Source organism: Ostrea edulis, chromosome 1 (assembly GCF_947568905.1).
Source record: "Ostrea edulis chromosome 1, xbOstEdul1.1, whole genome shotgun sequence".
NCBI lineage: Eukaryota > Metazoa > Mollusca > Bivalvia > Ostreida > Ostreidae > Ostrea > Ostrea edulis.
This window is the reverse complement of record NC_079164.1, coordinates 20716615-20742715: the sequence shown is the minus strand read 5'-3', so window position 1 is coordinate 20742715 and position 26101 is coordinate 20716615. Positions and strand designations below refer to the sequence as shown.

Genomic DNA, 26101 nt, shown 5'->3' with positions numbered 1-26101 from the left:
AAAAGGAACAACTCAGAAATTAACTGTTAATCCATTGGAAGTAACATCTGCAGAAACAGAGACAAAAAAGATGACAGAATCATCAACGTCACTCCATTCTACAACACTCAGAGAAGTATCAGTCACAGCAAATGAAAGATTATCATCAGGTACACATAAAGAAAGAAGCACCTCTTCATCAGTAGGAGCTGAAATAATATCATCAGATACACAAACAGAAAGAAGCACCTCCTCTTCATCAATAGGAGCTGAAACAATAACATCAGATACACAAACAGAAAGAGGCACCTCCTCCTCGTCATCAATAGGAGCTGAAGCAATATCATTAGATACAAAAACAGAAAGAGGCACCTCCTCTTCATCAATAGGAGCTGAAACAATAACATCAGATACACAAACAGAAAGAGGCACCTCTTCCTCGTCATCAATAGGAGCTGAAGCAATATCATTAGATACAAAAACAGAAAGAGGCACCTCCTCGTCTTCATCAGTAGGAGCTGAAGCAATATCATCAGATACACAAACAGAAAGAGACACCTCCTCATTATCAATAGAAGCTGAAACAATAACATCAGATACACAAACAGAAAGACGCACCTCCTCCTCTTCATCTGTAGGAGCTGAAAAAATATCATTAGATACACAAACAGAAAAAAGCACCTCATCCTCTTTATCAGTAGGAGCTGAAGCAATACTAATAGATACACAAACAGAAATAAGCACCTTCTCCTCTTCATCCGTGGGAGCTGAAACAATATCATCAGATACACAAACAGAAAGAAGCACCTCTTCATCGGTAGGAACTGAAACAATATCATCAGATACACAAACAGAAAAAAACACCTCCTCATTATCAATAGGAACTGAAACAATAACATCAGATACACAAACAGAAAGAAGCACCTCCTCTTCATCAGTAGGAGCTGAAACAATATCATCAGATACACAAACAGAAAGACGCACCTCCTCCTCTTCATCCGTAGGAGCTGAAACAATATCATCAGATTCACAAACAGAAAGAAGCACCTCCTCTTCATCAGTAGGAGCTGAAACAATATCATCAGATACACAAACAGAAAGAGGCACCTCCTCCTCTTCATCCGTAGGAGCTGGAACAATATCATCAGATTCACAAACAGAAAGAAGCACATCCTCTTCATCAGTAGGAGCTGAAACAATATCATCAGATACACAAACAGAAAGAAGCATTTCCTCCTCGTCATCCGTAGGAGCTGAAGCAATGCTAATAGATACACAAACAGAAAGAAGCACCTCCTACTCTTCATCCATAGTAGATGAAACAATATCATCAGACACACAAACAGAAAGAAGCACCTCTTCATCCGTAGGAACTGAAACAATATCATCAGATACACAAACAGAAAAAAGCACCTCCTCATTATCAGTAGGAGCTGAAACAATATCATCAGACACACAAACAGAAAGAAGCACCTCCTCTTCATCAGTAGGAGCTGAAACAATATCATTAGATACACAAACAGAAAGAAACACCCCCTCTTCATCCGTAGGAGCTGAAACAATATCATCAGATACACAAACAGAAAGAGGCACCTCCTCCTCTTCATCAGTAGGAGCTGAAACAATAACATCAGATACACAAACAGAAAGAGGCACCTCCTCCTCTTCATCAGTAGGAGCTGAAACAATATCATCAGACACACAAACAGAAAAAAGCACCTCCTCTTCATCAGTAGGATCTGAAACAATATCATCAGATACACAAACAGAAAGACGCACCTCCTCTTCATCAATAGGAGCTGAAGCAATATTACCAGATACACAAACAGAAAGAGACACCTCCTACTTTTCATCCATAGGAGCTGAAACAATATCATCAGACACACAAACAGAAAGAAGCACCCCTTCATCAATAGGAACTGAAACAATATCATCAGACACACAAACAGAAAGAAGCACCTCTTCATCAATAGGAGCTGAAGCAATATCATCAGATACACAAACAAAAAGAGGCACCTCCTCCTCTTCATCAATAGGAGCTGAAACAATATCATTAGATACACAAACAGAAAGAATCAACTCCTTCTCTTCGTCAGTAGGAGCTGAAGCAATAGCATTAGATACACAAAAAGAAAGAAGCACCTTCTACTCTTCATCAATAGGAGCTGAAGCAATATCATTAGATACACAAACAGAAAGTGGCACTTCCTCCTCTTCATCAGAAGGAACTGAAGCAATAGCATCAACAATATCAGAATTAAGAACTTTATCAACAGCATTTGAACAAGGATCAACCTTGACTGGAAGAGAAAAAACACAAACATCGTCTACAACAAGAGAACCCGGGATAATACCGCCAGAAAATACTTCATCAGAAATAATAGATTTATCAAATACAACATCAGGGGAGATGAAATTATCACTAGGAGTAACGGACTCAGGACTTGTATCAGCTTCACAAAATATTGGTTACTCAGAAAAAATAACAGAGCATGGACTAATAAAAACAACAGCAGACAAGCAAATGATAGTATCAACAGAGGTAATAGCAGATGAAGAATCAGTTACAACAGACAATAAACTTGCAATATTATCAAGAGAAACAACAACTGGGCCAAGATCAGCAGCAGACAACAAACTAACACAATCATCAACAGAAGCCGGAAATGGGTTGACCACTAAAATGAAGGGAACGACAGATACACAATCAATAGTAATATCAACTAATGCTGGAACTGTATCATCTTCATCAGGAACAACTCAAAAGAAAGTAGTAACAACAGAATCAAAAGCTACAGATGCCAGAACAGTACTGACATTAGAAGATAATCCAAAAACAGTTACAACAGAGTTGGAATACATGTTTGAAGCATCAACAGAAGCAGGACTGGCGTTATCAACAAGAGAATCAGGAAAATCAGCTTTGTTAACATCATCATCATCATCGACAATTAGAACAATCTCTGACTCCCCATTACCAATATCATCAGAATCAATGCACATATCAACAGAGACTTCATCACCAGCAATGTTATCAACAAGAAAGGATTCAGGAGCCACAACACTAATAGCAAATACAAAATCATCAATTATTACGAGCTCAGAATCCCTGCCAATGACACAAGCAGAATCAATTCACATATCGATAGAAACACCAGTGATGTTATCAACAACCAAAAGTACATCAAGCATAACACCAACAGCAAATATTGTATCATCATCACCATCATCAATTACATCAAACCCAGAATCCCCGCCAACGACACAAGCAGAAAAAATACATATATTGACAGAGACATCATCAGAAACCTTATCAACAACACAGGAAGTAGAAACCACAACGCCAACATCGAAAATTACACCGGCATCATTGATTACTGCCAACTCTGAATCACCGCCAACGACACAAGAGGAATCAATGCACAGATCGACAGAGACATCATCACCAGTGATGTTATCAACAACCACAAGAACAGTAACCACAACACAAACAGCAAAACTTGCATCATCATCATCATCATTATCATCAATTACCGCATCAACAACACAACCAGTGATGTTATCAACAACAAAGAGAACAGTAAACACAACACCAACAGCAAGAATTACATCAGCATCACCATCAATTATAACAAACCCAGGATCCCTGTCATCAACACAATCAGAAACAATACACATATCAACAGAGACATCACCAGGAACTTTATCAACAACAAAGGAAGCAGGAGCCACAACGACAACAGTAAAAATTACACCATCATCATCATCGTCGTCATCATCATTATCTTCAATTACCCGAAACTCAGAATCTACGCCAACGACACAAGCAGAATTATTACACATATCTACAAAGGCATCTCCATCAGGAACCTTATCAACCACAGAGGAAATAGGAAATATAACGCCAACATCAAACACTACATCGTCATCATCAATTACTACAAACTCAGAATCACCACCAACGACACAAGTGGAATCAGTGCAAATATCAACAGAGGCATCACCACTAGGAACTTTGTCAACAACAAATAAAATAGGAACCACAAAAACAACAGCAAAAATTGTATCATCATCACCATCATCAATTACAACAAACTCAGAATTTCCGCCATCAACACATGCAGAAAGAATACATATAACAACAGAGACAGTCTCACCAGGAAGTTTATCCACAACAAAGGAAGCAGGAAGCACAACACCGACAGTAAAATTTACATCACTTCTATCATCAGTTACAACCAATTCAGAATTTCCATCAACAACACAAGCAGAAAGAATACAAATATCAACAGAGACATTCTCACCAGAAATTTTATCGACAACAAAGGAAGCAGGAACCTCAACATCAACAGTAAGATTTATATCATCATCATCGATTACCACCAACTCAGAATCCCTGCCAACGACACAAGCAGAATCAATGCACATATCGACAGAAACAGCATCACAAAGAATCTTATCAATAACAGAGGGAGCAGGAACTGCAAAATCACAAATGCTGTCATCATCAATACCTAAAACAACATTATCAGAATCAGCAATATTTACGGAGAAACAGACAACAGACACTCAATCTATATCACCTTCAGTTGAAACAGAAATTGTATTCTTTGAAAATGTGTCAGAAACAAACACAACAGAAATTGTAACAGAAAATATGATAGAAATGGTAACATCACCCCTGAGAGCAACAATAACTAATACAAAATCTATAGAAACACTGGCACCACCAGTAACTGAAATGACAGGAGAAACAAGAATATCAGGAGTAACCACATTGATGACAGAATCAAAATATTCTGAAGTGGATAGAACAGACATACCAATAGTAGGAACAGAAACACAAAAAACAACACCATTTACACACAGGACAGGATCAACACCAGTTACAGACACAATGACATCAGAATCACAATCGACCTTCACAACAGAAGTAAAACAACAATCTACAGAATCAGAGAGAACATTGATACCAACAGGAGCAGAAATTGTTCCAACACCATTACAAGAAACAACAGCATTAACAATTGGATCACCAGCAGAACCAAGAGCAACAACATCTATAACAGTAATATCTACACCAACATATGGAATAAAAGAAGATACGAAAACAGAAATAACAGAGGTGACCACAACAACAGCAAGACCAACAATGGCAGGACAAACGTTAACAAAGAAAACTATGACAACAGAAGGACCAACAGAGCCAGGACAGGCAACAGCAGTTCTAACAGAGCCAGTACGAACATCAACAACAGAAGAAACCATGACAACAGCAATACCAATAGAGCATGGACGAACATCAAAATCAGAGATAACCATGACAACAGCAATACCAACACAGCCAGGACGAGCATCAACAACAGGGGAAACAATGACAACAGCAATAACAGAGGAAACCATGACAACAGTAATACCAACAGATTCAGGAGGAATATTACCAACAGCAAAAACCATGACAACAACAATAACAACAGAACCTGAACGAGCTTCAGCAAGAGGGGAAACCATGTCAACAGCAATACCAACAGATTCAGAAACATCAATAACAGCAATACCGACAGAGCCAGGACAAGTATCAAAAATAGAAGAAACCATGGTAACAGCAATTTCGACAGAGTCAGGAGAAGCATCAACAACAATGGAAAACAGGACAGTAGCAATACCACCAGAGCCAGGAGGAGCATCAACAGCACTGGAAACCATAACAACAGCAATACAGACAGATTCAGGAGAAGCAACAATAGAAGGGAAAACAATGACAACAACAATACAGACAGAGCCAGGACGAGTATCAACAATAGAAGAAACCATGACAACAGCAATACCAACAGATCCAGGAGGAATATCACCAACAGCAAAAACCATGACTACAACAATACCAAAAGAGCCTGAACGAGCTTTAACAACAGCGGAAACCGTGTCAACAGCAATACAGACAGAGCCAGGACGAGTATCAACAATAGAAGAAACCATGGCAACAGCAATACCAACAGATTCAGGAGGTACATCAATAACAGCTGAAACCATGACAACAGCAATACCAACAGAGCCTAGGCGAACATCGACATCAGAGATAATGGTGACAGCAGCAAAAACAGAAGAAACAATGACAACAGCAATACCAGCAGAACCAGGACGAGCTTCAACAACAGAGGAAACCATGGTGACAGCAATACCGACAGATTCAGGAGGAACATCAATAGCAGCGGAAATCATGGCAACAGCAATGCAAACAGAGCCTGAACGAGCATCAACAACAGAGGAAACCATGACAACAGCAATATCAACAGATTCAGGAGAAACATCAACAATAATTGAAAACATCACAATAGCAACACCAACAGAGCCAGGAGAAACATCAGCAACAGCGGAAACCGTGACAACAGCAATACCGACAGATTCAGGAGAAACATCAGCAACAGCGGAAACCGTGACAACAGCAATACCGACAGATTCAGGAGAAGCGACAATAGAAGGGAAAACAATGACAACAACAATACAGACAGAGCCAGGACGAGTATCAACAATAGAAGAAACCATGACAACAGCAATACCAACAGATTCAGGAGAAACATCAACAATAATTGAAAACATCACAATAGCAACACCAATGGAGCCAGGAGAAACATCAGCAACAGCGGAAACCGTGACAACAGCAATACCGACAGAACCAGTGCGAACATTAACAGAAGAGAAAGCAGTATCCTCTGAAAGTGGTATTAACTCTGAAGATATAATGATTTCATCCACTGATGCAAGCTTATCCTCTGTGGATACTAATATTGAGAATGAAATTATGACATCAACTTCTTTTCACCGAATATCCTCGGTCTTTTCTGCTGAAGAATATGAAATTACGACTTTGATCGACTCTAGTGCTCCATCACAGTCTGTCAGTTTTACACCTTCAGTCACTACCAGTATTGCAACTGCAGTCATTACTAGCCTTAGAAATGATATAACGCAGATTGTGGATGTTCCATCCTCCATCAGTGTCGATGTTGCAGATGAAATTAAGTTATCTACAGATTCGGGTGCTCTATATTCAGCTTCCACCCGTGTTGGGAATGATGTTACATCACCTACTGGTTTGGAAGTTGGAACTGAAATAACGTCATTAGGTAGCAATAACAATGGATATGAAATGAACCTTTCAACTGATCCAGTTAGGAATGGGCTACCTTCAGTTGGTACAAGTGATACAAATGAAGTCAATTCATCGCCTAATATAAGTGATACGACTTCTTCAACAAACTACAGAAGCACTGCCGTTATACCAAATACTAGAATCACTACTGAAACTGAATTACAATCTTCAGCTTCAATCACCACACATTCATCAAATGATATCATGACTCTACGTGATGAGAATCCAGAAGATAGAAATGAAACTGATTATTTTACCACATCTTCCGTGAATATTTCTGTAGATACCAACAGCAGCTCTGATAGTAATAATGTTACTGGAAATGATGTGAACTCCTCTGACACAACGATGAAGGTAGAAGCATCCAGTCGTCGAAGCACATCAACAGGTAACGGAGTAGACAATGAATATGGAACTGGCACAGCTCCCGTTATCACAGAAAATGACGCAAATAATATGATTTTTTCTGATAGCGTTACCATTAGTCATGAAACCACCTCTATATCAAGTGGCGTAACTGAGACTGATACATCGGTTGACATGCAATCATCAGCAGGATATAGTACAAGTAATGAGATGAGAAAAGTAGAGGCAGACTCTTTGAACTCTACAACTGATGCAACAAGTGTTGGAACCAGCGCGTTAACGGAAGCTATATCATCATCTGATCAAAGCTCACCAACTGATATGATGACCCAGATTGAAATAACATCATCCAATCTGGACTATGTCAAAGACATAACTTCTAAAAATAGTGGAATAGAATTTGTTTATAGCAGTACTCCCACGAGTGATACAGTTACTGGAGAAAGTACAGCAAGTTCTGTAACTGTTTTAAGTTCAAAGGTCACAGAAGTTGAAGATGTCAAATTATCGACAGATTCTAGCATTCATTTTCAAACCTCATTACAACCCACTGAAGATGCCAGTACTTCAGCAGAAAATATCAATGGGGAGACAACTGAACATGACACTACTACCTTGAGTTTGGTTACCTCGACTAGTGATTCACACGACTGGACAACAAAACAGGTGTCTTCAGCCATCACAACCATCACAACCAAAGAAACATACAGTGAAAATACAAAGACCACGATAAATCTGAATGTTTTGGGAAGTACAATTGATGACAAAACCGAAGTCATTTCCTCTACATTATTTCCAAGCACTCTCTCCAAAGAGAGCACCCACTCTTTGATGTCTGATCATTGGTCGACCACACAAATGTTGACAGTACCTTTGCTTAAAGAATCTGACCTTGTTCCCACTCAAATATCTGTGAAACACAAAACAGTGAGTGTGTATGTTGATGTTATTTTATCAGGGTATACCATAATGGAACTGTACGGATTTGGTCTTCATATGTGTGTTATGGAATGTTTAAAAACAACAGATTGTCATTCTGTAAACCTTCTTAAAGACCAAAAGACATGCCAGTTAAATTCAGCTACATCTGTTGACGTTGGTTTAGAAAAAAGGAAATCAAGTGTGTTTACCCGTAAAGAGCAATGGCCAAAGGTTTGTATGTTTTGTAGGGATCCATATATATATATATATATATATATATATATATATATATATATATACAGTAAAACTACCGGTATGATATAACGAATTTCTGCGGACACTCTACAAAAATTTGCTATAAGCGCAATTCGTTATACGTTTATAGCGAATTCATAATTCAAATATGACGAATTTGTTATAAAACTGATTTGCTCTACATGTATCTCAGTTGTATAAGAAAGCAGCAATCGATACTTGCGTTTGTATTGTCTCTAAGAGAAATTAAGCCGATATATTTTCGAGAAGAAATATTTTTATACAAGAAATATACACACTGATTTATATATGATAATTCATCTTGATGGATTATTAAGTTACGCAAGAACATGTCGAAAGAAAAATGTCAACAAAATTATGTGCAATACATACATGTACAAACAGTCTATCGCAGTTGTCATTTACTTGTTGTTTTACACAAAGAAAGTAGGAGTGTAAGATAAAATAAATGCAATCAAACTTCAAATTTAATTAACGAGAATAGTAAACAACACTGACAATATATTTGCTAAACGTATACATGTGTACATGTAAGTATTGTTTTGCGTTAACAACCTCTTTTGAAAAAATACAAACAGAAATTTTGTAATAAGTGTAGATCCTTTATGGCAATGGAAAGCGATTGTTAAAAATCATAACGAGTTTAAAATGAAAAAAAAAATCATTATATAAGGTGATCATTACGTTCATTTTTAATTCAAGGGGAATTTACTTCGTTATATCCGTAAATTCGCTATATCCGTGTTCGTTATAGACGCAGATTTTTATAAAGAATATATAAAGAATTTGCCAGGGAAATTGATATCACTTCGCTATAGCCGTAATTTTGCTATATCCATGTTCGTACGCTATATTCGAGTTTTACTGTGTCTATATATATATATATATATATATATATATATATATATATATATATATTTCTGCGCTTTATATTAAATATATCTTCACTTAGGGCAGTTATCTTCATTTAAGAGTTAATTGCTATTTCCGTGCTTTATATAAAATATTTCGAATGCAATGTGTATCATGTATGATCCTTTTAAATATACGTTAAATAACTGTATCCCATTTCCATTCTCAATGACCGTGCAGCGTGTGACAGCGTGGCGAGAATTCCATCGTCATCGAAAGCAAGTTTAGTAGACTTGCCTAGATAGTCGAGCGGTCTAGTGCGCTGGTTACACGCTGCTAAGAGATTTGGTTCCACAGGTCGTGAGTTCAACCCCGGGTAAGTGCGGAAGTGGGTATCCAAATAAAGTGAAATTTTCTGTGCTATATACGATGTATATATATATAAGTAGAGAAATCCTATTGACGACCTGCATCATGTCCCTTTCTCTGGACAAATGAAAAAGTTCTAGTTGCAAGAATTTGTATTCTTAGTAAAACTTTTTCATTTGTTCTGAGAAATCGACATGTCACCCCTAGGATTTATCTACTTGTTCATGTCATTAGTCATTTTAGTGCGGTGTATATTTTTTTAATTTGACCTTGTATCCGCTAAGTGTCTTTCTATGGTATGTAGTACAAAAATACAGTAACACATGCTTATAGCGAACACACTTAAAATTCACTCTTATTGCAAAGTGATATTTATTCCACCCCGATAGGAAAATTTAATTCGATATGATAAAGAACTGTTTTTTATGATCCTGGAGGTTCGCTATAATAATATAGATTCAAAATCCTACTTTCGCAAATAGTTACTCAGTCCTCGCAAATAGTTACTCAGTCCTCCTAAGATTATTTATAATTCCTGTTTCTTCTGGCAGACTATGTTGGAACACTGTAAAAATAAAATATGCAGACAACAGGAACAATGTGTAGAGTTGCACAACCAAGCAGCATGCATTGTTGTTAGTGAGTATCAACTTCTTTTTAAATTATTTACATATGTAGTTAATTGTTTTATGAAGCTCGTTTCATTTGAATATCTCTTTTGGCTGTCCCTTCTCACGATTAAACATTCTTTGTGCGACTAAAATACATTGGCTCTCATTTACTAAACGATACCTCTTAGTCTTAATATATTTATTCAGTAATTTTGATGAGTTTTATTTTAAAGTAAATAAATGAGCAAGGTGATTGTCTTCATTTTGTATATAATTAATTTTCCCTTTTAATTACAGATTGCAAATCACCCCCAATAGTAGCAAATGCTAATGCAGTTGATTGTTTGATGCATGTTGGATCGCAAGTGAAATACAACTGTATTCAAGGCAAAAGTCCCAATGTGCCAGTGGCATCCATGTTTGTCACGTGTCGAGGAAATGGTCAATGGACAGCTGTACAATTTCAATGTCTTTAACGTCTAGTATTACAAAAATAATGCCAAGAATATTGTTATATATGATATTTTCTGTTATTTTATCATTTTGTGTATTATTGGAAACATGTCAATTTCTGTATTATATATGAAGGTAAATATATAAGCTTCAGCTGTTAAGAACTGTCTTATTTGGACAAACCAAATTACCTCACCCCCTCCCACCACCACCATTTCATGTGATAGTTCATTGACCTACTAACCGTTAAATCAGTAGGTATTATCCTTAGGTTATGATTACTATATACATATATGTGAAATTTTGTCTGTCTTGGCCAAAATAGCCGAAGGGCAATCTTCATTTGTCTACACACACAGACAGACAGACAGATGTGATGAAACCTCTATACACACACACAGACAGACAGACAGATGTAATGAAACCTCTATACACACACACAGACAGACAGACAGATGTAATGAAACCTCTATACACACACAGACAGATGTGATAAAATCTCTATACACACACACAGACAGACAGATGTGATGAAACCTCTATACACACATACACAGATATGATGAAACCTCTATATACACATACAGATGTGATGAAACCTCTATACACACACACACATATAGACAGACAGATGTGATGAAACACCTCTATACACACCCAGATAGACAGACAGATGTGATGAAACCTCTATACACACACAGACAGATGTGATGAAACCTCTATACACACACAGACAGATGTGCTGAAACCTCTATACACACACAGACAGATGTGATGAAACCTCTATACACACACAGACAGATGTGATGAAACCTCTATACACAGACAGACAGATGTGATGAAACCTCTATACACACAGACAGACAGATGTGATGAAACCTCTATACACACACAGACAGATGTGATGAAACCTCTATACACACATACAGACAGACAGATGTGATAAACCTCTACACACATACATACACACAGACAGATGTAATGAAACCTCTATACACACACAGACATTTAGACAGACAGATGTGATAAAATCTCTATACACACACACAGACATACAGATGTGATGAAACCTCTATACACACATGTTTAGACTTCTTATACAATATGAAATGACATATTTGCCTACTTATGTACTGTTTGTATTACAAGTGATTTTGAAAATGATCATGTCCAATAATTCAACAAAAATATAAGCGTCATAAAAAATATCAGCAATTGAACAGCATCTTAAAATACATTGTTTAGCAATGATAGCAATTTACACCAACACATGAAAACAAGTATACGCATAAATTGCAAATAAATTATCTTTATATCCAAGGGTATCAAGCTCATCTATAATATTCTGAAAATGTCAGTACACTACAAATTGAATACCAGTGTTGTAGGCCAAAAACTCCCATCTAATCTGATAGGGAACTGCATTGTAATATTTCACCTGCCATGGTGTTAGATGCTGCCAATAAAAATTCTACTGTTTACACTTTTAATATCATTTACATTATTGTATTTTGTAGAAAGCTCATTTTACCATAAGGGACTGGAATTTTATTCATTTCTGATTATGTCACTATATTCCAGGAGAGTGCCAATATTTAAATTAATAAACAGAGCGTATTCTTATTATCAGTGTACTTCCGTATTGATTAAATTTAGTGAATCTCTATTCAAGATTTAATTGGTATTATGGTATTTCATCATTAATTGCAAGACAGGCAATGAATACCCTAATTAATTATTCATTAACAGTTTTTACATTTGCAGGAGGTTTGTGTCAGTACTGATATATAATTTTCTTTGGCTTGTGTATGTAATAATTACTTCTAATATCACATTTGTACTTCACAAACTCAGTTGTTGCTTTAAATTTTTTTTAAAAATCCTCTTTTTGATGTTTAATGAAAAGGTTTCAAGCACAAACTGTACTATTTTCAGAAAAAATTATCACTTTTCTCTATTGTTAAATACGCCAACATTAGATTTGAGTCATTTGGTTGGTGCACTTGCAATATTCATATAATTTGAGGTGAAAACTATGTCAGTTTGACTTACCGTCACACAAAACCTTTAGGGATTGTTTTATCAATAAAAAAACCTGTTTTGTTTTGCTTCCTTTATTTTATATACTATATCTAATCTCAATGTAATAAAGCCACTGATCACAAATAAAGCGAACGTCTAGAATTCCCTGGAAATACATGTACCGTATAGTGGGTTTTTTCCGCAAGTCTAAAATTTGGCGATTTGATTGCTCAAAATTTTAGCGGAATAAATTTTGGCAGAGAAGGAGGAGTTGTCTCTCTTGCCATTACTGACGTCGCATTTGGGTACATGTTTGGCGAGTGAAATTTCAGCGGAAAGCTATCTAACCGCTAAAATAAGCCAAATTTATCACCAAGCTGAAAAAACTTGCTATACGGTAAATTACGTGTGTGAAAAGTGTGACCTACATCATACCATGAAACAACTACAGGTGTCTGAAGGGTGACAACAGTTAATTCTTGAACACGGTATTCTGAATAGTATTGACAAATATGCGAATCAATCAATCACTTGGACGGATTATCAAATCATAATCTCTGACCAGCAGAGGGAAGTGACCACAAAGTTTTGGATAAATAACTCGGTTGAACTTCTGAGTAGCAGAATTACACGGGTAAAGTTGAGGGTTGGAATGAGTCCTCAGAAGGCGTCTCTGTTCTGAGCGAGTTCCTTCTCTCGCCTCTCCTCTCTCCAGGTCTGCATTAGTTTGATCATTGATTCACTCTTCTCCTGCTGTTGCTTGGCAGGTAGTTTGTCAAACTCCCCAGGTTTCAGATGATGACCAAACAGTTGTTTCTATCAAGCCAAAAAAAAAATGAAGTTACTGGTACTGAAAGATTATTAGAAATTCTTTTTCATCATGGTACTATAAAGGTGTGCAGTGAGGCCATATGATGTATTTAAACATCCTCGCCTCACTAGCCAAGGGTTTTCGGTCTAGAAGATTGGTATTTTTAAAGTAAATGTAGGATATAGATAGTTCAAATGTTCAAGTTCTAAAATTGGATTGTCTTTTAATATGGGAACATCAGGTTGAATTTTTCTGCAAAATCTGTCCCAAAATTACTAAATGAAAAATACAGTAATTCAACACATGAAATTGGGTTAAAATCTCCAGAGCTTACTGAAATGTTAGATTGTATGTGATGGAATCCAAGTAAAGTAGATATCGACTGAAATTTACTGAATCTAAAACGTGTTTGAAATATCATTTTGATCATCAGTGTTAATAAATGTCTCATGTTTTAAGATACTTATTTACTTGTTCAATAAAGGTAACCCAACAAACCAAAGCGATATTCAAATGCTGTCTGACGTGTTTTACACCGATTGTTAGACCATTCTTGGCACACTGATTTTGACTACGGATAACTCCATTTACCTGATCAAGATATAGGACTGATGGTGGGTGACCAGTTGACAGGGAATGCGTACTCCTCCTAGGCACCTGACCCCACCTCTGGTATATCCAGGGGTCCTTGTTTGCCCAACTCCCTATTTTGTATTGCTTATAGGAGTTATGAGATTGATCACTGTTCATTATCTTCGCCTTTCATTAAGTCAAGGTCCCAATGTGGCCCCATGCATACAAGTTTCTTGTGATGTTTTTGTTTTGGGGTGACTAATCATTTGTTTTTAAGTTAGTAGGGTAGATACTTCAATTTTCTTTCTTATTTGTTTGTATATTAATACTCCAGCCAATCACATCCATCATTAGAAAACTGACATATAAACACTTTCATTATAAGACTGCCATATAGCTACCAAACTACATTGTAACCCTTGCAAAACCCAGGGTTACTTTGCAATAGGTCAGAGGTCAAAATGACATCACTTAGTTTAGCTGCAGCTGTGAGTGTTCAAATGCTACTCGCATAATAACAATAGTACCACATGAAGCCGTCCAGGATTAGTATTCTGACAGTCAGAAATGCAACTAACGATGCCTATTTGTTGCCTTTCTCCTTCAAAATTAGTGATTTTTGGAGAGCAAATATTGATTTCGTGTTTCGGGATAAACAAAATACATTGTAATTGGCTTGAAATATAAGTGATATTAAGTCAATCGTGTTTTTTCTCATTTTCACCTAAATACATGTATCACTAATATTTCAAAACAGTGAGTTAGTGACTATGTATTTTAAACTGAATTTCACCTCGGCAAAATGTTTCACTTCAAAGGAGCATTCATAAAACACAAACCTCAGCTCAGATGGCCCAACATCAAATGGGGCAAAACAAAACATGGAAATTATCTCTCTTTGTTTGCAATGCCATGTATTCTAAAAAGTGGCTTAAAATTATCATTAACTAAAAGATCACATATAGGTGATGCCATAACTCTTTTGAAACTATCTCCTATGAGAAAACTGGATCTCACATGGAAAATCAGATTCCTAATATGTTTTTGATTACATCAATCTTTGTGTTAGTTTTTTTGTTTTTTGATTAAGCCTCACCTGAGCTTGTTTTATGTCCTTGACATTTTGTAACAGGTATCCCTGCGTAGCCCTATCTAGTTCTTCCTTCTCCACATATTGATCTTCTGCATGGGCCACTGAATAGAACAAAAAGATGAGGAAGTAGAGATATCTGTCATGCTCCTATGATAAACAACTGAATTTGTTATTACAAGTAGCATGTTTTAAATAAGTGTGTTTTACTGTATACACAGAATCTCTATAGCAAACCTTTATTCAACCCAAATAGCACCCTAGTAAGAAAATCTGCCACAATTTTATTTTTCTGATCCACTGGTGTCTGCACGGGGGTGGGGGTCCTAACATCCTTTACTACCACCACTGGAGGTGGTGCTTGGGTGGAGATTCTTGATGGGGGTGGAGCAAGTAATTGACGGCTGGAAAAAATTTAATTTGAAAAAAAATACCATTTCATCATCTAAAGATACTATGACTACCATTTTTAAGTTTTACATAACTATGTTACTTTCTAACTGATTGATAGACGTATCATGTGATTTCTTTAGGGTCAGATCTTTGATAAACTCTTGATTTAATGTGTAGCCATATCATATTGAGAACAGATCATCAAAGATCTGATTTTAATCAGATTGACGTGCGTCATGCGAAATGAATATTTTTCTGAACTTCATGAAACAAATTTAAATAGCTCAATATACCTGATGTATGATGATATGCTTGGAGCAGGACTGTAAGCAGGTGTTGGCTATATGAAAGAAATATATAAAATTGTGTTCACAGGTTACCTATGATGAAATAAAAAGAGATCACTCTTTGAGCAGATAAATCAAAGTCGATGATGATTTTCAATATCTCTCTATAGATGCCATTATACTGTGCAGTGCAAGCTTACAGGTTTCTGGTTCTTAAGTCCGGCTATCTCCAGTCGCAACTTTTCAATTTCATCTGCTGCTCGTCGCTCTGCCTCCACTCTTCGTCTTCTCTCCTGTTCAAATATGGTCAGTAGTCACGTAAAGTTTATTTATCAAAGATAGACAGTTGAAGAATCTCCTCGTCAATATTGAATTAAGGTCTTTACAACCAGTCACTTTCTTTGATTGAAATTCTGCACTGAAGCTAGCTGGGATATCCCAGAATGTTATAGATCTGTAGCTAGCTAGAAAGTTACAAGTACACTTCTGCAGCTATACTGAAACCTGATAGCTAACGAAATGCAATATATGTACTAGTAAAGTAGCTGTTGTCTATAAAAGGTATTTTTGTAGCTTTGTTTAAATTTTTGGTTCATGAATGAATGGAAAAACTGCCCACAGAACCACCAAATAATACTTTTCAGGAAGTAATGATGAGATTGACAGAAACAAGTCCACACCTCCTGAATCTGTTCCTCCAGTTTGATTCGCTCCTGTTCCACTCTCTGTCTGTCAAGGGCAGACAACTTCAAGTACTCCTCCTCTTCATCTCTGTCAATATAAAGACAAACATTAACAGCACCAATACAAGGTACTAAAATTCATCATCATTTTCGCTTGTATTGCAAATAAAGGCAGAGCATTATCGCTAACATTGAACAGAATAACCTTACTAATATTCATAATTTGTGTGTAATTTGAAGAATGGTGTTGGAGAATGTTTCCTAAATTGCTGAAATGTTACAATTTTCACTGAAAATTACACAGAAGCAAAAAAAAAATGCATCATACAAAATATCTAGACCAAAATAAATAGTGTTTGCTGGGTAAATGTATCTGATTGTAAAATGACAACAGTAATTATAAATAGGTAATGAGCAAATGCACAAACATCCATTTGTAGTACACTGTACTTTAAACACAATGATGCGAAAAGAAGGATATCTTTGATTATACAGTGATTTAATACTTACTTCCTATTTCAATACCATATAAGTGTAAGTCAAGCTTTTCATTGTTATGTGAAAACTAGAGCTACATTGTCATCTACAAAACCAGAGGAATAATCTCGATGCACTCTCTATAGCATACAGTATGATTTCAGAGATTGATTGATTGATTGATGTTTTCCGCCACACTCAACAATTTTTCAGTTTTCTGGTGGCACCTAGTTTTTTATTGGTGGAAGAGAGAACCCAGATACAATGTACCTGGGAAGAGACCACCGACCTTCCGCAAGTAAACTGGGAAACTTTCTCACTTAGCAGTGTGAGCAGGATTCGAACCCCCGCTGACCAGAGGTGAGAGGTCGAGTGATTTTGAGTGCGATGCTCTAACCACTCGGCCATGGAGGCCCCAGATGATTTCAGAGAAGTCTACCGGGAATCATCTGATTCTGTTGTACCAGTCTCCATTCTACATCCATAAACAATGTTATCTCCAAAATCATAAATAATCTATGTATGAAAAATGTATCCCCCCCAAATGATAACTGGTATGTCATGTTGATCACATATCCCCCTGCTTACCTCCTGTCTCTGGCTTCCTGGTCTCGCCTTGCCGTCTCAGCATCTTTCTGTTGTTGTGCCATCCTAAATACACAGATCATCAAATAAAATAAGGTGTCAGCTTTGATCAGGAAATTGTTTGATAACTCATCTACACTGTGATTTCTTCATGCTAGTGTAATAGAGCAAATAATTCGAAGAATATCAGGAGACAGAACCTCCTCTGGCAGTGGAGCATAAAAGCATACATAGATGCCTGTGTGTGAACACATACAAATACATAAGTCATGGTACTCCACATATACTGGTATTCTGTAACTTTGTAGCTAGTGATACACACGAACATTTACTTTAAAAGATCTCCTCCAATCTTCAAAAAAATAATTTATTGTCGACATACTTTTGTATGCAAGGTTATATAGATAACTATATATTTTCAAACATTTCATCATACATGTACCTACCTCAGAAATCAGCACAAATTGTATTTTCTGACATACATATCCATCAAATTGTTTTTACTTGCAAGTTGTGATTGTTTATGATACATACATGTAAATTACTATAGTGCATTAAAGTTATCAAAGTATCATGTGCATGTGCTTGGGACTGAAATGTACTACCTTGTGGACATTTTGGAAATTTGTACCACTTGAAAGAAAAAGTTTGTCTACAATGTTGTGGCACAGTTTGATTTAAATGAAGTCCCACCTTTCTCTCTCTGCCTCTCTCTCCTCCCGGGCTTTTCTGCGGTCCTGAGGTTTTGTGAAGGGAGGGATGACATCATTGTACCAGTGTCTCCAAGGAGGGTGAAGAGCTGCCAATTTGTGTGCATAGTATGTAAGACCACAAATAAAAAAAATTCTGTTTTCTCTAACATACAAGACAAAATTAAGGTAGGTAGGAAATAAACTGCATTTTATCTCAAAATTTATTTTCAGAATACACAAAAAAGATTCTGATCATAATATCAACATATTGAAAATGAGGGACTCACTTTCATTATTAATTCAACTACATATGGTATAATCTTAATTTTCTCAGAAAAAAGTACAACTGTTAACTCCAAAATAAGGTTCATTCAATAATCTCTTGAACAATTTGTCTAAAAAATAAAATGTTACAGTAGAGGGTATAATATAGAGTTGGTCAGGTTAGTAGGAACACCAAAAAATTTATCTCATGCCTAATATGATGGATTTTATTTTATGCCTGATATGATTAATTTTATTTTATGCCTAATATGATGAATTTTATTTAATCCCAATATGATAAATTTTATTTTATGCCTAACATGACAAACTATCAGTATACCATGATTTATACACTTTAACACCATGCCTCTTTATAATGACTTACATGAATAAACACGAAATATATGCCTTTTATGAGGTCATAGGGCTGTTTTCAATATGTCTACCTTGTGTTGGATCTAGAACAGGAATGGCTGCTTTTGAATCTCTGGTCAGCATGGAATATAGGTCCTTGTAGTAGTACTGCTTGACCTGTCCAAATAATGCTTTGTTCAAACCAGTATCACATATTTACATGTACGCACTAAAACTATGTGACCACACAATTTGATTTTATGTGGGAAGGGCACGAAGAAAACAAGAGAACATAACAGTTACCTCATACTGAATCTGTGGCACGGTTAATTTACAACTCTCATCTTTCAGTATTTTTTCCAACATAACAGGCTGCAAAAGAAGACAAATTCATATTTCCATTACATTTCACTTTTTGTCGTGCATGGCACAATAAGCTGATGTATACGTCTCACTTCATCCTAAATCCACTCACTGAGGTTGCCCCTTTGATTTTATCCTTGGTAAGTCCTAGAATAGTGACCAGTACAATGGCCAGCCACTCAGTGGAGAAACCTGGAGTGTCCAGTCCAATGATGTAGTTATCCCACACGTACAGGAGGGTATCCGGATTTAAGTAGGCTGGGAGTGAAAATTAAAGTTTATTAGAATACCGATACTTCAGATAGAGTGTAGTCCTATCAAGACCTCTCCAACCAAATGATCATTCAAATTCAATTTCAAATACATGCATTTTCCACCACTAGCGCATTCACAGTAATTTAACTTTCACAAGCATTATGACACTTACTAACAAACAGACTTCTTAACATAGGGCGACAGATAGCCATCAGTCCTTCCCTTAATAATGTCTGATTACCAGTTTCTGTGGCAACAATCTTCTCTGTAAAATAGAAATCAAGAATTAAAATGCCATTACAATTTGTAAAGTACAAGTTTATTTAGATGAGCACCAGTTTTTTGCACAAACCTTTTGAAGGGCTGAACTTTTCCACAATGTTTTTAACGGACTCTGGATACTTGGCAGAGAGCATTGTGGCCACTTTATCAATGAAAGCCCTCACTTCTTCATTGTGTATCTGACAAAAATTATAATCAATTAAAATTAAATGTAAATCCATGTATCATTTCCTCATTGGAAAGCACTGTACAAATTCAATTTCATGCAGCTTACATCAGAACCAGAGTCCTCCACAAAACCTGGACGTCCATCCATTAATGTTTCAAACTCCTCCACCAAAAGGGCCACAACTCTTCCAGCTGGAGGTTCTTTTCTACAATTGGAAATGTTTTTAATGAATCCTTCTTGAAATATATACAGTGCAATCATTAAATTAAATGGGGACAGACAGATAGAGCACCCACCATCTGGCAGGGCCCTAATAACTTTTTTTATTACCTTGGTATACTTGAACTAGCCACCTGTATAAATGGAACAACCAGTAAATGGTCCACGTCTCTCAGTCTGTTCTTAGTTTTTTGAGCAGAGTGGTGATAGGACAACACAGCCTTCATCCCATAGAAATTACCTGTTACAAAACACCATTCATATTGCTCACTAAGTACATGAAGATATTTGGTAAAGTACAAAAAATATGTCAGGGCTAAAGCTTGCTTATTCTACTTTTTAAAAAAAGCTGCTCACAAGTTTAATTTTGTAAAATTAATGACAATGGAAACACAAAACCTTTAATACGAATATTTCCATAATGAGTAGAGTTAAAAATCCATGAATATACCTGCTCATTAAGTAGTTAGCAGAAATTAAAACCTCACAAACTTTTCCTAATTTACAGCATAAAATTAAATTTTGAAAAATTGTTTAATAAGACAATTTATTACAATTGTGGCTAAAGTTAAGACAATGTGATTAAAGCCAGCTCTTGATCCACTCCCCCCCCCCCTTTTTTTTTTTAAAAATTGATGCTACACATGTTACTTATGTATCGACAATATAAAAAAAGGAGTGGATCAAGGAGCTGATATCAATCAGATATTGAAGTCAAGATCTCTTCCATTTAGAAATTACAGTACGTGCACAGATTCTCTATCAATTAAATATTTATCAGTGATTTGCTACTTTTTAAACCTAATAATCAATAATGACAATAATACGCTTTACTTTGTTATATATATGCATTTATCTATACACAAATTTCATCCTTGCGACATTTCTGCATCTCCTGTACACAAGAAATCCTTACCCACAGATCCTCTGAGGTCACTGAGAGTTGTCTCTGACTTAATAAGTTGTTCACACTTCTGAGATATCTCATAATCATATTGAGATATAGCAGCCCTTGGGTTTGTGTTCAACAAGTCAACATACTGTTTTCTCACTGAGCAAAACAAAAGCAAAAAGTTATTGAAAGTCAAAATGTGTACAAGCTACTTTCTGTGAAAGTAAATGAGAAGTACATAATTACAAAACACATATCTAGCTGAATTAAACTTAGTACATATAAATAAAAGAAATCAGTACATATATATACAGTATATAGCACAATTCGCATGTTACTAAACGATACTGCACAAACAGAACTTGGTACATAACACAGATTTTGATCACTTATGTATCATACATATTCTATATAGATAAAGTTGGCTGTTACCAATCTACATTGATCTAAACTAAAACATCCAAATAAAAATGCCATAAAACCACAATACATAATACTCACAGTGAGCCAATCATGCCAGGCGTTACACAGTGATTGTAGGCATAAAACACAAAAGCAAAGCATACAGTAGGAGTCATTATAATTGTACAGTTAAGTGGGGAAAACTAATATGTTTGTTGTATATATGTAGCATGGTGTTGAGGTGCACTGATCCTTGTGCAGAATTTGCACCCACCCTTTGCCTCTTGTGCAATATCTGCAGCCAAACATTTGCAATCCATTCATATTATACATCTGTATCCTGTTCCCTTGTCTAACACTTTTCTGACTTACATGACCATAAATGTTCTGTAAATTGTTTATTACAACATCAGAGTATGAAATATTGGCTTTCATTTATAAATACTGACAGATAAGTTGTTGAATATTCATATATTTCAGCACTGAATTCTATGTACTTGTAAACCTCTAAAACATTCCCGTAGTTGTCTAAACCATACAGATTCAAATAGTTCTCTTGTCCTGACAAATCTAACTCACAGTCTATGTCATGTGAACCAATTTGAAAATATTTCATTTACACCATTTTATATTTACATATGACTGCAGTTATACAGACACTCATCATTGTTTAGCTTGCATGTAAACATGAATATTTACATCCAACAATGTTGTTTGTTTATTTTACATCTCTTAGAAATTTCTTCGCTCATTTTGAGATGTCACCAGCTGTATGTGAAGTACCACAAATTTAGACCTAAGCTAAGTGCTCAAGCCCATAACAGTGAGGGTTCTTTACATGTCAATGCCTGATGCAACAAGGGACCTCCATTTTTTGGTCATATCTAAAAGACCCGTGATTCTCACATCTAAACGCTGAGTGTTTGGCAAAGGAGCAATCACAACCTATTTTAATGTCTTAGGTTTGACATGCATGACACGAATGGGGCTCACATGCATGACACGAATGCGGTTTGAACTCACAACCCTCTGGTTACAATTAAAGCAAATGCTATACCACTGAGTTATTGTGACGGGTCATTCAATAATGTTATGTCAGTCTTTAATAACCTTTTCTGTTTTATTGTAACATATTCCTTGATATAGCCTATATCCATACACCCCCACCCCCACCCCCCCCCACCCCACCCCCCCAAATAAAAAGAGTTGTGACATATAAGGAATAAATGTCTAGTATGGAAGATATATTATATAAACAATTGAAGGATGAAGAAATTCCTGCGTAAGTAAATTTGACAAATATATAGATTACCCAATGCCTCTACAATGTTTATACTCAATCTAGACATTGATTTATTCAGTTTAAACTATACGGACATGACTGTTATGATCACTAAGAATTATCTCAACCAGATGCAGCAAACACAATTTGATTGGGTTCTTTACACACAAACATTTGTCAAATTTTTATACTGCATATTTAATGTAATTAAAATTATACTTGTGATTTTCCTGCTCAACAATACAAGACTAGATTTATCTAATACTCCCGCAGGCCACATTGGATGGTGGGAAATAGTGAATTTCTGCTCATTGAAGAATAAATGATTTTTATGATATACTCTGGACAATGACAACATAACACCCCACTCCCTCAATTTGGAAAAAAATATCCATAACTCCCTTAAATATTACAAATTCTCAATCAAAATAGCAGGTACACAACTTCATTATTCATATAGTAAGATTTACACAAAGTTTTAATCAAATCTGTTCTTGTTAAAGACATACTCTGGGCGATGATGTCTACAAACAAACAGATGAGGTGATTCCTGTATGCCCCCCTCTGAACTTTGTTTGCAGGGAGTATTAGATTTGTTGTGTGTATTGAAGCCATGGATCTTAATACAATTCAATTACCACAGTGTTTAGATAAAAGTTGATTCATAGCTTTAAGTATGATCCACAAAGACATTGACTATATTAACCTTTCGTGTTACTGAGATGTAATCTCCAAGCCAGCTGACGAAGAGGAGGAGGGAGGGGCTGGTTTAAACAAACGTGTAGTTTCTCTTTCATTTCTGGCCATTTCTTCAGAAGACTCAGTGTCCCCTCCTCTGCATTTTCTATAATTAGGTCTGATTTTGTGTCAATTGGAGAATCCTCTAGCAGCTGTCTGGAAACCTCTTCATTAAGACTCTGGTCCATGAAAAGGGAGACTTTCTTCATCAAGTTATTGTATGAGGTCCCTGTCAAATAAAGGTTATAAAATACTTAAAAGTAATTCAGTTTAAGATAGTACCACTAACTTGTATGTAATTGTGATATGCAATATCAACAGATGGCTGTCAATTCTAAGATGCTTAGTTATCAATACATAAGGTCACAAACTTCTGTGGAACAGTGTATTAATCATGACTATGGAATGAACTCCGATACATAAACCAATACTGTACATAATACTCAGGATAGATGTACTAGGCCTAGATATAACAAGTGCTAAAAGTCATACCTCCTTCAAGTGCTTTTGTTGCTCTCTGCATGAAAAGTTCTTTTTCCGGTTCTGACAAGTCGCTGAAATACTGGACATGGCTCTCTGTAAGCTGTTGCTGGACAGCATCATGTAACTCCCTCAGAAAAACATTCCAGTCCTGACAAATGTAAGATATTATTACAGCATCATGTAACTCCCTCAGAAAAACATTCCATGCAGTCCTAATAAATTGGAAGTAGGTAGTTTAAAATTGTTATGTCATTTATAGTTCACAGTGAAGCAAGACAGTATATTCCTGATACCCAATATCCTATACATTTCCCATATATGTAAAGAGATTAACCCTCCTCCAACTGGCCTTCCTTCAGTGAGTGCTAATTCACACCTCTTGAAATTAGGTCACATCCCTTACCATAAGGTTGAAAATCTTGGGTCTCCAAGAAATGTACGTAGCTGATGTCAAAAATGAAATAATCTTTTAACCAACTGTTGCAGAGATATAAAAATGTAATCATGAAGTTGATTTTTTGGGAGTTGGGTGGGCGGTGGTGGTAAAAAATGACATACATATACATATCGTAGACTGTCCTATTTCGGTGACTGACCATAATCGGTGACCTTTTGTTTACGTGTGGGCGTTGTCGTTTTTGGGTGTAGATTGCGTCATCAATTTCGCCATAGTGTTTGCAAACATATATAGAGTATGTCTTCAATTTTTTTCCGAAAATGAACTACTAGAAGGAGAGTATGCAAAAAATCAACACGAGTGCCCCAAAAATAAGCCCATTTACTTATTACTTTTATAAGCAAACCTTCAAATTAATATAAAGTATACCAAAAGTCTAGAATTCTTAGTAACACCATGTTATTTTATTCATTGACGTTTAGTTGCACATTCCTCCTGTATATACGTTAAACAGTTACAAACTTTTGGCAAACCTATATTAACAATGGTCACCGAAATAGGTGATGTCACCATTTTAGGAGCACAAAGTGACAATGTTTTTTGTTATGAAAATATATTCAATTAATGTACCAATGGAGGTGGAATTTTTGGATGAAAGTAAAGGAATTTAATTACTTTAAAGGTAGGTGTATTATTTATTTACTTAACCCAAGTGATTAATGAGAAAATTGTGGTTTATCACTAAGGTCACCAAAACTGGTCAGTCGACAATATATATAGAGAGAAATAGTTGGTCTAAAATTAGGCCTAGAGTTCTAAATCATCTCATCTCTGCCACAGGTGGTCATCAATTATTTTAAAATCATGATAGGAAACTATGAGTATTTCTGGAGATCAATGCTTAATTTCATCAAAATTGAAAACAAATTAAGTGACTTCATTAAGGGGGAATATTTTTGAAAAGAAGGAGGAAAAAAAAGATGGCTTAGGGTGAAATACATGGCGAACATTTTCTTTGGGAACTCACTTTTGGCCAAGGAAGGTACTGTACATGTATGACGGGAAAATCGGATGATCTTTCAACTAAATATACGACCACATCCACAGGGGCACTACACTAGACGAGCGCGAGACCCTGGACCACCATCCCCATATAAGGGACAGCTCTTCTTTTCCCCTTCTCAAAACATCCAATAGATATTAAACAATCGAGGAAATATATATTTTTCTGAGAATTAAGTCCATTACCTTCGAATCGCCGATGTTTTGCTTGCAGTTTAATAACCATTTCGGATAACCCTGTGGACCAGCAGCCATTTGTAAACAATTTTGATGCGAAGGTGTTTTCCGCAACGAGTACAGTGATTGGTTAATTACACGGGATTGATCAATCGGAAGCTCGCTTACTGAA

At 36.1% G+C, this 26101-nt stretch overlaps 3 protein-coding genes across 5 annotated transcripts; 2 read left to right on the top strand and 1 right to left on the bottom strand.

Moving 5' to 3' along the window:
* Positions 1-1240: 1240 nt before the first annotated feature.
* On the top strand, positions 1241-7460 carry LOC130047462 (serine-rich adhesin for platelets-like). Its single transcript, XM_056142625.1, has 2 exons — positions 1241-7147; positions 7413-7460. Exons 1-2 carry the CDS (start codon positions 1241-1243, stop codon positions 7458-7460), a joined length of 5955 nt encoding a protein of 1984 aa, XP_055998600.1.
* Positions 7354-13079, top strand: LOC125663769 (papilin-like). Of its 2 annotated transcripts, none has more exons than XM_048896128.2 (3): positions 7354-8647; positions 10465-10552; positions 10822-13079. In XM_048896128.2, exons 1-3 carry the CDS (start codon positions 7478-7480, stop codon positions 10998-11000), a joined length of 1437 nt encoding a protein of 478 aa, XP_048752085.2. In that variant the 5' UTR covers positions 7354-7477; the 3' UTR covers positions 11001-13079. The 2 variants fall into 2 exon arrangements, 1 of the variants encoding a protein (XP_048752085.2); XR_008799711.1 differs by lacking the exon at positions 7354-8647 and adding an exon at positions 9757-9920.
* Positions 13076-26031, bottom strand: LOC125663636 (uncharacterized). Of its 2 annotated transcripts, XM_056153021.1 has the most exons (20): positions 25939-26031; positions 24303-24441; positions 23779-24039; positions 22163-22177; positions 21413-21547; positions 20608-20737; positions 20383-20482; positions 20179-20287; positions 19999-20091; positions 19684-19829; positions 19512-19580; positions 19301-19385; positions 18592-18697; positions 17902-17964; positions 16834-16924; positions 16354-16446; positions 16160-16206; positions 15711-15877; positions 15480-15577; positions 13076-13815 (listed from the first exon to the last, which is right to left on the bottom strand). In XM_056153021.1, exons 1-20 carry the CDS (start codon positions 26005-26007, stop codon positions 13660-13662), a joined length of 2172 nt encoding a protein of 723 aa, XP_056008996.1. In that variant the 5' UTR covers positions 26008-26031; the 3' UTR covers positions 13076-13659. The 2 variants fall into 2 exon arrangements, with proteins under 2 accessions (XP_056008996.1, XP_048751885.1); XM_048895928.2 differs by lacking the exon at positions 22163-22177.
* Between the last annotated feature and the right edge of the window lie 70 nt (positions 26032-26101).

Coding starts and splice junctions, on each gene's coding strand:
- LOC130047462 (XM_056142625.1), top strand. CDS start 1,241: ATGCTAATAGATACACAAACAGAAAGAAGCACCTCCTACTCTTCATCC. Junction 7,148..7,412: donor TGAACCTTTCAACTGATCCA/GTTAGGAATGGG, acceptor ATATTTCTGTAG/ATACCAACAGCAGCTCTGAT.
- LOC125663769 (XM_048896128.2), top strand. CDS start 7,478: ATGAAGGTAGAAGCATCCAGTCGTCGAAGCACATCAACAGGTAACGGA. Junction 8,648..10,464: donor GTAAAGAGCAATGGCCAAAG/GTTTGTATGTTT, acceptor TTCTTCTGGCAG/ACTATGTTGGAACACTGTAA. Junction 10,553..10,821: donor AGCAGCATGCATTGTTGTTA/GTGAGTATCAAC, acceptor TTTTAATTACAG/ATTGCAAATCACCCCCAATA.
- LOC125663636 (XM_056153021.1), bottom strand. CDS start 26,007: ATGGCTGCTGGTCCACAGGGTTATCCGAAATGGTTATTAAACTGCAAG. Junction 19,830..19,998: donor GTTAAGAAGTCTGTTTGTTA/GTAAGTGTCATA, acceptor TTTCACTCCCAG/CCTACTTAAATCCGGATACC. Junction 16,207..16,353: donor GACTTAAGAACCAGAAACCT/GTAAGCTTGCAC, acceptor TCTTTCATATAG/CCAACACCTGCTTACAGTCC.